This window comes from Epinephelus moara, chromosome 5 (genome assembly GCF_006386435.1).
Source record: "Epinephelus moara isolate mb chromosome 5, YSFRI_EMoa_1.0, whole genome shotgun sequence".
In the NCBI taxonomy this organism is placed as follows: domain Eukaryota; kingdom Metazoa; phylum Chordata; class Actinopteri; order Perciformes; family Serranidae; genus Epinephelus; species Epinephelus moara.
This window is the reverse complement of record NC_065510.1, coordinates 41,697,664-41,712,023: the sequence shown is the minus strand read 5'-3', so window position 1 is coordinate 41,712,023 and position 14,360 is coordinate 41,697,664. Positions and strand designations below refer to the sequence as shown.

The window sequence follows — 14,360 nt, the reverse complement described above, 5'->3', positions numbered from 1 at the left end:
TAGGCAAACTATAATATGGCCCAGTATGTAGAAGGGTTGGTATACCTAAACATTTTTATTCTCACTTCATTCTCACTTCTCATTTTCTAACTCGTGGTGTCTTGCCATTCAGATTGTTTTGTTTCACTTTTCCAGGTTCTGAGATATCCATAAAACATCTGCTGCCACCCCATACACAATGGAGGTGAATGGTGCTCCAAGTATTGAAAACATTAAAGTGTAACACTTCTGTCCAGAGACAATGTCCTGATAATTTGTAGAGTTAAAAATCTCAACATATCCTCACTCAAAGTATGTTGTGTCATATGAATAGTTTAAAAGGGGTCTATTATGCTAATCTCCAGGTTCTTTTTTGTATTTTGGGTTTCTACTTGACCATGTTTACTAGCTTTAATTTACAAAAAGCACTTTATTTTCCTCATACTCTGTCATAGAACATTTGTATTCACCCTCTGTCTAAGGCACTCCATTTTAGAGCCTGTCTCTTTAAGTCCCCCTCCTGAAAAAGCCAGTCTGCTCTAACCGGTCAGCCTTTCTGGTACTTCTGAATCTGTGCTCTCTGCGTCTCTGAAACATCATTGCAACTGGGAACTGACTAACAGAGTAAACCAAAACCTTTACAACCAGACATGTTCCAGCAGGAATATGATCCAAAATTTGGAAGACCACATCAGCATCCATGATTACAGCTATTCTCGATGTTAGCATGTAGCTACATGTAGCAGTGTACTTGCAGCTGGACAATGACTAATAAAGTATAGTGGCACCTCCTACTGTAAAAAATCACCAGTAAAAGCTTCTAAATTAAAATTGTCACAACCAGACATGTTCCAGCAGGAACAAGATACTGAAATCAGGGAGAAAACATCAGCAACCGTGATTATATGACTCCCTAATGTTAGCATGTACCTACTTGTAGCAATGTACTTGCAGCCGGGGAATGACTTTAACAGAGAATAGCCACACTTGAAAAGTACCGTGTAAAGTCTTCACAACTGGACATGCTCCATGATTGTGATCCAAAACTGGGGAGAAATTAAAAACATCGGCAACCAGGATTACATTATTCCCTGACATCAGAATGTAGCTACATGTAGCAGTGTAGGCTATGTTAGGTAAACACTTGCAGTAGTGCCTGGAGCAGATGTCCATATGAAAACAGTCTCAAGCTTGTCTTGAAAGTAGAATCCTTGCTGAGTATTCAGAACGGTCTGAAACCTGAGGCTTTTGCTAACGGGTTACTTTTACAAACATTTACCTCATTATTTGAAACTTTGGCCACATTTAATGAGAACATCTGACATTGTAACGCTATATATATGACAGACATATATGAAAGAAAATAAGGAAATGCATAATGGGTCCTCTTAAAAAAGCAAAGGTACATTTTAAAAAAAAAAACACCTACTTTTCTGGCCAATCTGGGTGCCAGAGAAACTTGCTGCAATACAACATTGATATATCTTATAAAGTTGATTTGCTAGTAAACAGTTGCCTATTTACACTTCTGGCAAACAGAGCAACATTAGCATTAATTTGTCGTCATGTCTCCCTGATGAATATAAGACCAGTGTCTACTCTCCTTTTCTCCCGACACCAACTCCTGAGAGAAATGTCTGTCCACTTTAATAGGTGCACCTGTATTCTAATGCAGTGTGGTAAATATAAGTCATAGTTAGTGTTAGAGTTGGACTACATTATACTGAAAGCTGTTTCTAATAGTATATTGTCCACTCTAGAGGGTATGATATTAGAAATAAGTCCAAGATAAAATAAAATCAGTTTACAAAATATGTGTATAAAATTAGCTCCACCATGACAACATTTAAATGCTGCTCACACAATACTTCATCATCAGTCATATTCCAATAATAATAAGCACATTTTACTGCTAAAACTTATGTGCTTCCACTTGTAAAAATCCAAGTTTTACGTGTAATGGAGTATTTTTATTCTGAAACATTGCTACTTTTACTTAACCAAAAGATTTCAATACATCTCCCACCTCAGGAAGTGAACCTTCCTATTTTGCCATATGAGATGTTAGTTATCAGAGCAGTCTTGGGTTCTCACAAGTTCCTCATTTCGACATCCAATTTAAATCCTTTTTATTGTGGTGTATATATGTTATTGGGCGTAACCAAATGTGGTCGAGGCTAATTTTAGCATGTTAAACCAATATGGCATGAACAAACAACACAACAAATATAAGGGAAAATATCTGGGTGAATTGCCACCAATAAGCTTGAATCTGCATTTGATCATGTTGATTATCTTCTTCCTTTATTCAACTTGTCTTTTTGTCGACTCAGTAGACCGTCTAACCACAAAAATGTCTGCATGCTGAATGTGTGTTTACTCAAATGTTTGACTTATAATGAGACGCCTGTGCCATCAATACCTTTGATTCAGTTGTGAGGGCTGTCTTTTAATGACTGTCACTCCTTGTATACTCTAGTAACCCTTTTCATTAAAAAAAATGTTAAAAGTATTTTTGGAAAAAGTGCAGAATGAAGGCTTTTGGAATTACCAAAGAAAAGGGGAAGCATGAGGGAAAAGAAACATTTTACTGCGAGCAGAAGTGTCACAACCACCTGTTACGGAAACGCCCTCGTTTAAAAAGCACACAGGAAGTATTGCAAAGTCACAAGTCTCAAGAAAAGCCAGCAGCACTGTTAGACCTGAGAAAGGCAATGTGAAAGATGTACGGGCAGCTGCGCATCTTCCTGCTCATCTACATGGTGGCTGTTGGTAAGATCTAAAATTCTCTACATATTGAGAGATATATGAAGTGATTTTATGGCTAAAACCCCTTAGTGATGTTAAAGCTCTTTTTTGTGTGTGTAAAACAACAAAAATGTTGATTTTTATGTAAAGTTTTAAAACCTGATAATGTGGGTTTTTTTTCTTGAACGTTCATCATACAGATTTTATTTATCATATTCTAATTTTTAACTTTTTACCCTCAGTTTAATGCAAAGAAAGTGTGCTGAGTGCACAAGCTCAGGAAATCTTTTAGGGTGAGCCAGGATGGGTGGTTGACCACAAGTTAAGACTTTTACAACATAAACTTCATGAACAGTTTGAAGTGAAACTATTTCTTACAGAAGAAATCGTGCTACAGTAACTGAAAGGTTCTTGGGTTATCTACAGTTACCATGACATTGTTTTTAAGGAAACGAATTGCTTTTGAGTTTGTATGTGTCCTTTTCTAAAATTCCTTAGAGCAACACATTTTTTTTCTTTGCCTCAACTGTAGAGTGCTGGCAGAAAAGAAAAAAATCTGAGGTGGATATTTCAAAACTTAAGCATACAGAAACCTATTGATAGAATTGGTGATTTTTTTTCTTGTGATTTAGGTGACATGAATCTCTAAATTGTAAATACTATACAGTAGCAGAGAGAGATGAATATACTGCAATTTTTTCAGGCATCAACTTTTTCTTTTTGGTCGCTTGCGGCCAGAAACACAGGCTGTGACACAAAGTCACCATATAAAGGTAATTCATGTTTGTCGTCCACCAATCAGAAGTTCAGCGGTTCGATCCCCGGCTCCTCCTGTCTGCATGTTGAAGTAGCCTCTGCCACCAGTGTATGAGTGTTTGGGAATGGGTGAATGTGACTCATAGTGTCAAAAGCACTTTGAGTGGTCGGATGACTAGAAAGGCGCTATGCAAATGCAGGTCTTAGTACACATTCAGCAGATATGGAGCAACATTAGCATCCATCTCTTACCACCTGATGAGGCCCGATATTTACTCTCCTCCTCCTCTTTAGCTCTGTTTCCGTCTCCATCAACTCCTGAATGAAATATCTGGCTCTTTACCTGCTAAATGCTCCATTATTATCTTCAGCTAGTTGTTAACTTTGTGTGTCATTTGGTGCCTGGCAGGCACTGTGGCATATTGTGGGTTTTCAGAGCTTGTTATCTAGAAACAGCTTCCTGTTATGGTAGGAGATAAACGCTGATGTGAGCAGTGAGCAGGGTTAGGCAGTATTTCTATTACTTGTATTTAAAATACGTTTTTCAATTACATTTGAGTATTTTTTTGGTCAAGGACTTTTTGAGTTATTCACGAAAAGCTCTGTGGACCGACTGACCAACCGACCAGCCAACCGACCGACAGAGTGACCTATAGAGCTGCGGATTGCTGCCAAAAAGAAAAAGAAAAAAAGTATTTTCTGTATTTGAAAATACAAAATACATGTATTTTATTTTGATACATTTATTTGAGGGGTATTTTGCATTTTGTATCAAAATACATTTTGATGTATTTTTGCCCATCTCTGACTCCATCCAGAAATTCTTAGGTAGGCTAAAGCTCTGCTGAGCTGTCATTTAACAATACAAAATAACCCTCAGATAAATGTATCAAAATAAAATACAAAATACTGGTGACAGAAAATGTATCAAAATAAAATACATGTATTTTGTATTTTCAAATACAGAAAATACTTTTTTTCTTTTTCTTTTTAGCAGCGACCCGCAACTCTATAGGTCACTCTGTCAGTCATTTGGTCGGTCGGTCCACAAAGCTTTTCGTGAATAACTCAAAAAGTCCTTGACCGAAAATGCTCAAAATTTGCAACTAGAGACCATGAGTAACTATACCAGAAAAAATGCCCACGATTCATCCATAGGTGGCGCTATACTAACCGATTAAAATCTTTTTGTGAATAACTCAAAAAGTCCTTGACAAAAATGCTCAACATTTACATGCTGCAATTAAAGACCACAAGTAACTATGCCAGAAAGAACAACCATGATTCATCCATTAATGGCGTGATAGTAGCAAATTTGGTCGCAGCTATTGCAAATGTGCGCTCGTTTTCTCACAATTTGGTATAGCAGAGTATTCAGGTTTGGGCTATAGGATATACACAAAGCTCTGGTGAACCCCACAAAAAGGCAGAACAGTCACAGAACTAACTAAGTGTAACTAAGAAAAGCCATTAAAAGACAGCAACTTGATTATGTATATATATATTTATTAACCAGACTTAACAGCCCATAAACTTTTTTGTATCAACAAATAAAATATTCACAGACACTGTGATAATAACATATGAATAGCATTAGGCCTATGTGTACTATAAAAGTCATATAAATAAAAACTTCAAGCTCTGCACAGAAAAATGAATAAAAATAAATGGTTAATGAATACAAAAGTGAACAGGTAGGCTAACTTAACAACAAGTGAGTAGCCTATACATTTCTCTCTTTCGTTGGCCAGTGGGATGGTAGTAGGGTTAGGGTTAGGCTATTTTGGTTCTTTTCTTTTTGTTTGCTGTTTAACTTGGAACCTTAGGAGCCCTTTGTTTAACTTTTTTCAAATGAAAAAGAGAGAAAAAAGCTAGGGACGTAGGCTACCCTAAAATATCATTTATTGTTTCAGATTTAGATTCAGACAACTTTATTGATCCCACGTGAGGCAATTCCTTTGTAGCATACTCATCCCAAGCATCAACCAAACAACATACACTTTCCTATGTTATGCACAGTCCAGTAAAACAGACCACTAGGTCATTGAAGGGCACATTGAATGGCCCAAGTTTAAAAAAACATATAGGCCTAGATAAAAATATATTAAAAAAAAGTGAAAAATATTGTTACATCCAATATTATAAGAATGTGTAGGCTATTATTTTTGTTTTTTGATTCATGGAGAAAATATTTTGAGTATTTTAAATACAAAATTACTCCACTCAAAGTATTTTGTTACAAATTACATTTGCTTTTTATCGGCCTTATCAAATACAAATTACAAAATACTCAAATGTAATTGAAATACATATTTTAAATACAAGTAATAGAAATACTGCCCATCCCTGGATGGTGTCATACACGTCACCACAAATCTGTTCTCTTAGAGTTATTGCTGTCATACTCCATCTGTCTTTGGGTGGGTCAAAATATTTTCTGGGAGTATGCAGAAGTTTTGCAAGGGAACGTAGAAGTTTCTCTGGAGAATGCAAAATTATTTACCTTTTTTCCCACCCTTCTATTTTTCTTCTTCCCATCATTTAAAAAAAAACTTCTATCTTTGTTTTTATCTCCCCCATGGCCGCTTAAGGATTTTGTGTTCTCCACGTGCAAAAACATCAATACAGAAAATACAAAATACAAGAAAACAGAATCACTGCTGTCATACACAACAATAGAAGTTCCAGGGGACACTAAATGATGATTGCAGTATCCACAGAGACTTATTTTGTCTTAACTCAGTTGTGGGCTGTGTGTGAATGTGTTGTCAGAGTGGTGAATGAGTTTGTCAATTTGCTTGTGTTTTAATTAATTGCAGCATTTTTTTTAAAAGACACGTGTTGTATAAAGTCTTAAGAAATATATTTAATTCGGATGTTGACTGGGGTTGATTTGGACCATAGGCTGTGAAACTAATAGACTGCTGTGACCTCACCCATTGGTTTGTGGACTTCCGTTTTGAAACCTCAAATTCGGTATTACAGCCATCGCCGTCTTGGCTTTTTGGAGCTGGCACTGAGAGGAGAAAGGGGGAGATCTGTCCGAGAAGCTGAGGACAGTATTGCCAGACAGCCTGTCACCTAAAGTGGCCTGCCCTTAATTATGTGTAACTTTAAGCTTTAATAAAATGTAAACAGGTGAGTAGTATAAAATTCACCCCCTGTACAGTTGTCACGTAAGGGGAAATGAGCTAAAGAGACCAAAATCATTTTTGTACCAGGCTGTAACAATGTTTATTTCTGCTGTTAAGTAGGGCATTTTAACATGGTTTAGCATTCTTGAGGATTTATTAATATGGGACTGATTACCCAAAAAGCCTGGAATGAAAAATTTGGTTTTATTGGCGTTTTTTTTTTCTCTTAAATTTCTAGGTAGTTAGAGCCTGAAAAAAAATTGAAATTAGACGAATAAATCATTTTAAAAGACTGCACTTAAAAAAAAGTAGTGGAGACTCCTCTCACCCCTTAAAGGCAGAAAATGGTGTAGTCCACCCTTGCACTAGGACTAGTCACTGTCATGTCTTTCAAGAAAGGAAAACCAGGGTACAAAAAAAGGAAAGAAAGAACAGACGGGGGAAGAAGACAAACTGACTTTGTAAAATAAATAAATCAATAAAATTCCAAAGGTGTATGAGAGAGTCTTTGGGCGGAGGGTCCACAGAGACTGTGTATGCATAGGACCTAGAATTTGGTGCTACACCCCTGAGTCAAACCATGCCACCAGGTACACAAAAGCACACAAAGTACTCAGACAAGTATGTGAACAATGGCGCTCTTCTTGCAGCCACTTTTTGCATGGTACAAAACTACTATGCAAAAAGCAGGAGTTAATAAATAAATAAAAATATGCAAGTATTCACAACATAAACATGGGACTAATAAAAAAACCATTTTCAACAGATGTACTTTGGTATTCTCTAATGCATTAGATACTTTTTCTTTATTTGAAATGTATTCTACTGATCGGAACTTCTTGCAAAGTATTCTTAGATGTGACAAGTGGGTTTTGCAGACCTAAACAATAAATAGTAAATCAGTGTATTCCTAATTATCATGAACAACTGTAGTGACAAATGCTTGGCAGAGCTAGATTACTAACCAATCTTTAAAATATCTCATATTTTCTAAAACAGCAATATTATTTCTCAAATTCAGATCTTTTATTAGTAATCATTTCAAGCAGTTGCCACCTTCTTATGATTAAGGCTCACAAAATGTCTTTTTTTTTCTCACAAATTGCAGCCATCACTGTTTCGTTGGCTTTCAACATTGATCTGACAAATCCTGATGTCTATACTGGTGAACAAAAAGATTTCTTTGGATACAAAGTGCTTCAATACAATTCTGACACGACCAAAGGGTAAGTTTGCATTTGCCACTTCCGTTGATATGTAGCGTTGCTGTAATACTCTGAGTGACTCATGAAGGTGAATTGCTTGCATTCTGTCAGCCATGCTTAATTTCCTTTGGTGTAGTTGAAAGAGAGCTCAGGTTTGCTTTATAAGAAGCTTCTGTGAAGGGTGATAACACTTTGTGGTTATCACTTTGAATGATACTGCATCCTGTGACTATTCTTCCTGTTCCACCACAAAGAGGTTTTACTAACACATTGCCTATAATAGAAAAATGTTTTTTTCCTTTCAGTTAAAACTATGCTGTTCATGTCAGCCTTTGTCACTAAAATGGTTATCCTTCTACAGGATAATTGTTACTGCACCACTGCAGCATAACGGATCAGGGGGAGTATGCAAACCTGAACCAAACCAATCCATAAAGTGCTTCAACCCCAAAGGTATATACATGTGGTTATCAAAGTCAAAATCATACAATGAGCCACACAAATAAAAACAGAAGACGTACAGTTTCCAACAATGCAGAAACATGAAGAACTTTTTCTTTTTTAGAAGCACTAATCAAATGTTATTGTTGCAGAAATTTCTCGGACAAACACAAAAATACCAGTCAAGCACCTTGGCCTGTCGATAGCTGAAGACTTCAAACGCTCTGAATTTACTGTAAGAAAATCACAAAGCTCATTCAGTTGGATAGAATTATAGATTCTCTGTGACAGAGCAAAACAAAACAATGAATCAATTTCTTATGCCTCGTGTCTGATCTAGGTTTGCAGTCCAAGTGTAGTCCATGAATGTTATGAGAACTCCTATGTGAACAGCGTGTGCTACAAGATCACAGATCATCTCCAGGAAATCTCTCATTTCACACCTGCTTTCCAAGGTAAAAGACACAAAGACAGTAAACATCTCAAACTCTGTGGTTGTAACATCATGTTTCTCCTGCAGTAAAATATTATTCTTATTGTGTTTGTCCTGACTAAATATTCTTTACAAAGTTTAACTCTGTATATTTTTTCAGAATGCACAAAAAAGACAGTGGACCTTGTTTTTCTGTTTGATGGATCAAAGAGTATGACCGAAAATGAGTTCAGCAAAAACAAAGATTTCATAGAAGACATAATGAACAACCTTAAGAACTCATCCATCAAGGTCACTGTGCTACTGCAACATTAAAGTCTTCATAGCATTTAGCTGTTAAGTTGTAAACACATTATGTTAAATACTGTATGATGTTGTGTGTCTGTTTTCAGTTTGCAGCAGTTCAGTTCTCCACAGACTACAGAAAAGTGTTTGACTTCAATGACTATCAAAAGGGTACTCATCTCCATAAACTGAAGAAAGAACACCAAATGAAGAGTCTCACCAACACACACAAAGCCCTCACATTTGTGCTGTGAGTTCAGTTACATTACACAATCAGTCCTTAAACTCTAACAACTGAATAACATTAAAAAAAAAAACTTTTGAAAACACACCTAATAACAGGAACTTGCACACTACAACTGCACGATTATGAGCATATTATTAGTTGAAGTACAAAATGTTAATGTCTTTATATTTATAGGTGAAGCTTTATCATTCTAAGGATTAAAACTGTTGCCTTTACATTTGTTTCAGGAAAGAAATCTTGGAAAGACCAGATGCCGGTGCTTCTCCTGATGCTACCAAAGTTCTGGTTATGATCACAGATGGAGATCCCAGCGATGGAGATGTGTTTGGGATTTTAAAAGAATATAATGACAAAAACATAATTCGGTTTGTCATTGTGGTAAGCTATGATTAGATATGTCTCAATACTCTTTCTTATTTGTCCAATAGATACATATCTGTTGATAGGTATATTTCTTCAGCTAAAACAATCACAAGTGGTATGCCTCAGGGCTCAGTTCTTAGAACTGTTCTGTTCACCACCATGCAGATGATACACAGTAATACTTCTCAGAGGAGAAGCCCCAACACAAAATAAAAACAAATATTTTTGGCAGCAAAGAAACATTTCAAATATTTTGTAGATAAGTAATAATGTAACAATCGTTAAAAAGCTCAACTTGTACGGATTCCAGTTTTATGTTTAATATTGTGCAAAACTGCGTTATCTAACTGACATCAGCCTCAAACATACTTCAGAATTTCAAGCAGCATTCTGGTTTCAGGTCAAAGGTGCTACGCTGGACAAATTCGAAGAAATTGCTTCAAAACCAAGAGAAAAATATGCATTCAAAATTGAGGAATATGATGGACTCACAACAATACTGGAAAACTTTCAAAAAAAGATCTTTAGTATGGAAGGTGATGTTGAATTTTGTGTTTCCCCTTTTTGTACAATAATGCTGTAGCAAAAATTGATTTGATCTTCCTGGTGTACCCCAGTAACAGCACCATAAACTGCTTATGTCTTTACATTTAGGCACCAAAGAGGCTCAGGCAGGAGACATGACTGATGAAATGTCTCAGAGTGGATTCAGTGCTGTCTTCTATAACGTAAGTAAAGTCAAAGAGAAAAAATCTGAAGAAACAATACCCGTAACTATGGTCAACCATCACAGTGCTTGATAACCATTCATACATAAGTGAAGGTAAACAGTTTCTTTAAAGTATCTGACCATGTTTGCAAAGAGAATGTATAACAATAGTTTAATAAAATATGAATTAAGTCAGGCTACATGGTGCACCACACCCTTGTTGTTATTACAGTCTATTATGTTTATAGTGTTATGATTCACCTCAGCAGTACCTAGCAGTCTTAACTGTTAAAGACTTTGTGTCCTGAGAAAATGCTGGACGACACAGAAAAAGGAGTTGTAAAATTGTTTTAAACACCACAAGTCTGTTACTGCATTGCCTATTTCTTGCTTCATATGTTTTAAAAACATATTTTAGTGTAATGTTTAGGTGTAAAATGAGAAAATTTGTGACCTGGCTGCAATATTGGAAATTGTCAAGCCAAAATGAAGCATCACTCAGTGGCCAGAGCAAGTTTTCTCTTTCTATACATACATCTATATATATATATATTTGGGCTGTTAGCATTAACATGTTAATCACAATGCAATTAACACCCTACCATGACACGTTAATGTTTTTTTAAACCTGTGCTAAAATTTTTGCCTTCGCCTCTAAGGAATCCAGTGGTACCATCATGTTATGCTAGCTTCTCAGGAAGGGGGCTAAATAATGTTCCAAAGTTAGAGTAAATTTTTGCGAGGGAAAAACAGCATGGCCATTTTCACAGAGGTCCCTTGACCTCTCACCTCAAGACATCTGAATGAAAATGTGTCCTGTCGGTACCCACTAGTCTCCCCTTTACACATATGTCCACTTTATGTTAGTCCCATACAGTTTGGGCACAAACTATGCACTTTTGTGCATGCAATGTTTATTACAGATTTATGACTTAAAAAAAGTTGACAAATAGTGCTGAGTTGCATTTCAAATTAATCATCAGATTTCCAGCTTCCAGGTGATATATATCACTCACCATACACAATGTTTTGGTTTTTGAGATGCGAGGGGCAGACAGCATGTTGTCTGTTCTGTGGGCTGCCTTGTTGAATACAGAAACATTCGGTTTATAATGTGTACCAAACCAAAAGCATCATATTAAATGGTTCAATACAAATATGTGTATTCTTACATCCCTAATGGGGGGACACTAGCTAAGCAGCGTACTTTGGCTCCTGGGAGTTTGACCAGGCGGACAGTGAATTTTTTTTTTTTTTTTTTTTTTTTTTTTTTTAGTGCATTTATTTCACACCAGACCACAACAACCAGACAGAACAAACTACAAACACCAACATACCAATACAGCGACAGCACAGTTAGAAAACAACAACGCCTGGCCTGAAAAGGGGATGGACGAAGCATAGCTTTTAAATTTCCATCCCCCATTTACATACATACATAAAGACACATAAAGACACCATCAAGACATACATAACAACAAATAAATAAATAAAAAAACAAGCAAGCAAGCAAACAAACAAACAAACAAAGACATTGCGAATTTGTCCTATATTTATTAATTTAATTTAATTTAATTTAATTTAACCACCCCCATCTTCCCTACTGTACAAATCAAACATCTGTTGTTTAAACTTTCTTTTAAACTCACTTAGGCTTTTACTATTTCTAATGCTTTCGGCCAAACTATTCCACATAATTACTCCACAAACTGAGACACTCATAGATTTAAGGGTTGTTCTTGTGAGCTGCTGTGCCAGTTTATGTTTACCCCGAGGGTCATATCTCTTGACACTTTCCCTTTCACAGAAAAGTCCTTGGATGATAACAGGTAGTTGATTATGTTTCGCCCTATAGGCAATTTGTACAGTTTTTAATTTAATCAAATCTAGAAATTTCAATGCAGCTGCCCTCAAGAACAAGTCATTAGTATGTTCATTGTACTTTACATTGCAAACGATACGGATTGCTCTTTTCTGTAGAATAATCAATGGATGCAAATTGGTGTTGTATGTGTTGCCGCAGACCTCCACACAGTAATTCAAATAAGGAAAAACAAAAGCATAATATAGTGAAAGTAAAGATCGATAATTTAGTATATGCATGACTCTTCGCATGACACCAACACTCCTTGCAACTTTGGAACAAACATTTTTTATCTGAGGTTTCCAGCACATTTTTTCATGGATTATCACTCCAAGGAATGTAGTTTCCTCTACTTTTTCAATTATTACATTGTCAATTTTAATTTGAACCGGGACATCAGTTTTGTGTTTACCAAATAACATAGTCTTTGTTTTATCCAAATTTAGAAATAGTTTGTTCAAAGTGAACCAGTTTTTCAGCTTGTTAATTTCATATGTGGTCGTTTCCAGGAGTTGCTGTAAATTTTCACCGGAGCAAATAATGTTGGTGTCATCAGCAAAGAGTACAAATTTCATCACATTTGATATCAAACAAATATCATTAATATACAATATAAATAAGATGGGGCCTAATACCGACCCTTGAGGTACATCACAAATTATATCCCTACAGGTTGAAACATGATTATCTATTTGTACTGTCTCTCATTCAGATAGCTTCTCAGCCATCCTAGAGCAATACCCCTAATACCATATCGCTCTAGCTTGCTTAACAAAATTTTATGATCTATGGTATCGAATGCCTTTTTAAGATCAATGAAAATACCGACTACAAATTTCCTTTTATCAATACAATTTGTTATTTCTTCAACCAAGTCTATTAACGCCAGAGCAGTTGATCTTTTTTTCCTAAATCCATATTGGCAGTCTGAAAATAAGTTATATTTCTCGACAAATACGTTCAACCTATTAACAAAAAGCTTTTCTATAATTTTTGAAAACTGTGAGAGGAGTGAAATGGGCCTGTAATTTGTAAAAAGATGTTTGTCACCTGTTTTGAATAATGGGATTACCTTAGCTGTTTTCATTTTACTTGGAAAAATTCCTGTTTGGAAGGACAGATTACAAATATATGTGAATGGTTTAACAATTTCAGCCATGACCTTTTTAATTATTGTCATATCAAAATCATTAAAATCTGTGGATGTCTTGTTATGACAATTATTTAGTATGCTAATTATTTCATTTTCATCTGTTGGTTTAAGAAACATTGTATGCGGATTTCGCTCCACTAATTCCCCTGGTGACCCGGAATTTTTCGTTACACTCTCGATGATTTTTTCAGAGAGCTGGGGCCCAACACCCACAAAAAATTTGTTAAAACCTTCCACCACTTCCTCCATATTTGTAATTGATTTATTATTTTCCATAAAGTAATCTGGGTAAAAGTTCTCATTTGTCCTACTGATAATGTTGTTAAGTACTTTCCATATGTCCTTCAGATTATTTTTCTTACTTTCAATTAAATTAGTGTAGTAGTCCTTCCTGCAGATCCTCATAATAGTGGTTAACTTATTTTTGTATTTTTTGTATTTCAGTTCTGCCTCCTTGGTTCTATATTTAATAAATTGCCTATGTAAGTGTTTTTTTCTTTTTACAAGCATTTATCAATCCTTTTGTTAACCATGGGCTGCTTGTACTTTTATTTTTCCGATTGACCTTTTTAAGTGGACAATTCTTATCATACATTCCTGTAAATATTTCTAAAAATTTATCATAAGCTATATCTACATCATTTTCTTTCAAAACTGAATCCCAGTTTTGAGCTAATAGGTCAGCTTTGAATGCATTAACTGATTTTTCAGTTCTTATTCGTGTGTATTTGATATTTGATTTATCTTTCCTCAATCTATAGTTACGATCATACACCACTAGTATCATTATACAAAAGCCCACTGACTATATTATTATATGCAATATTGGTAAATATATTATCAATCAAAGTGGCACTTTGCAGGGTTATCCTACTGGGTCTTGTAATTGCTGGAAACAAGCTCATACAGAACATTGTATCAATAAAGTCCTCTGTTGGTTTGTGTTTCCTGGCATTTAGAAGATCTATGTTATAATCCCCACATATAAGTAAATCTTTCTGGGTGTTTGAAGAGAACAGCTTTTCCATCCCTTCCTTAAATAC

The 14,360-nt window shown here is 35.6% G+C and overlaps 1 protein-coding gene across 1 annotated transcript in view; it reads left to right on the top strand.

Moving 5' to 3' along the window:
• The first annotated feature begins 2,490 nt into the window (after positions 1 to 2,490).
• The window catches only part of zmp:0000001082 (integrin alpha-D), a 36,023-nt gene continuing 24,153 nt past the window's right edge, over positions 2,491 to 14,360 (top strand). Inside the window, exons 1-10 of the mRNA XM_050043591.1 lie at positions 2,491 to 2,751; positions 7,726 to 7,843; positions 8,184 to 8,275; positions 8,416 to 8,498; positions 8,604 to 8,718; positions 8,857 to 8,987; positions 9,089 to 9,231; positions 9,456 to 9,606; positions 9,992 to 10,127; positions 10,246 to 10,319. Of these exons, the coding sequence (XP_049899548.1) occupies positions 2,703 to 2,751; positions 7,726 to 7,843; positions 8,184 to 8,275; positions 8,416 to 8,498; positions 8,604 to 8,718; positions 8,857 to 8,987; positions 9,089 to 9,231; positions 9,456 to 9,606; positions 9,992 to 10,127; positions 10,246 to 10,319 (1,092 nt within the window). The 5' untranslated portion in view covers positions 2,491 to 2,702. The remainder of the gene's footprint in view (positions 2,752 to 7,725; positions 7,844 to 8,183; positions 8,276 to 8,415; positions 8,499 to 8,603; positions 8,719 to 8,856; positions 8,988 to 9,088; positions 9,232 to 9,455; positions 9,607 to 9,991; positions 10,128 to 10,245; positions 10,320 to 14,360) is intronic.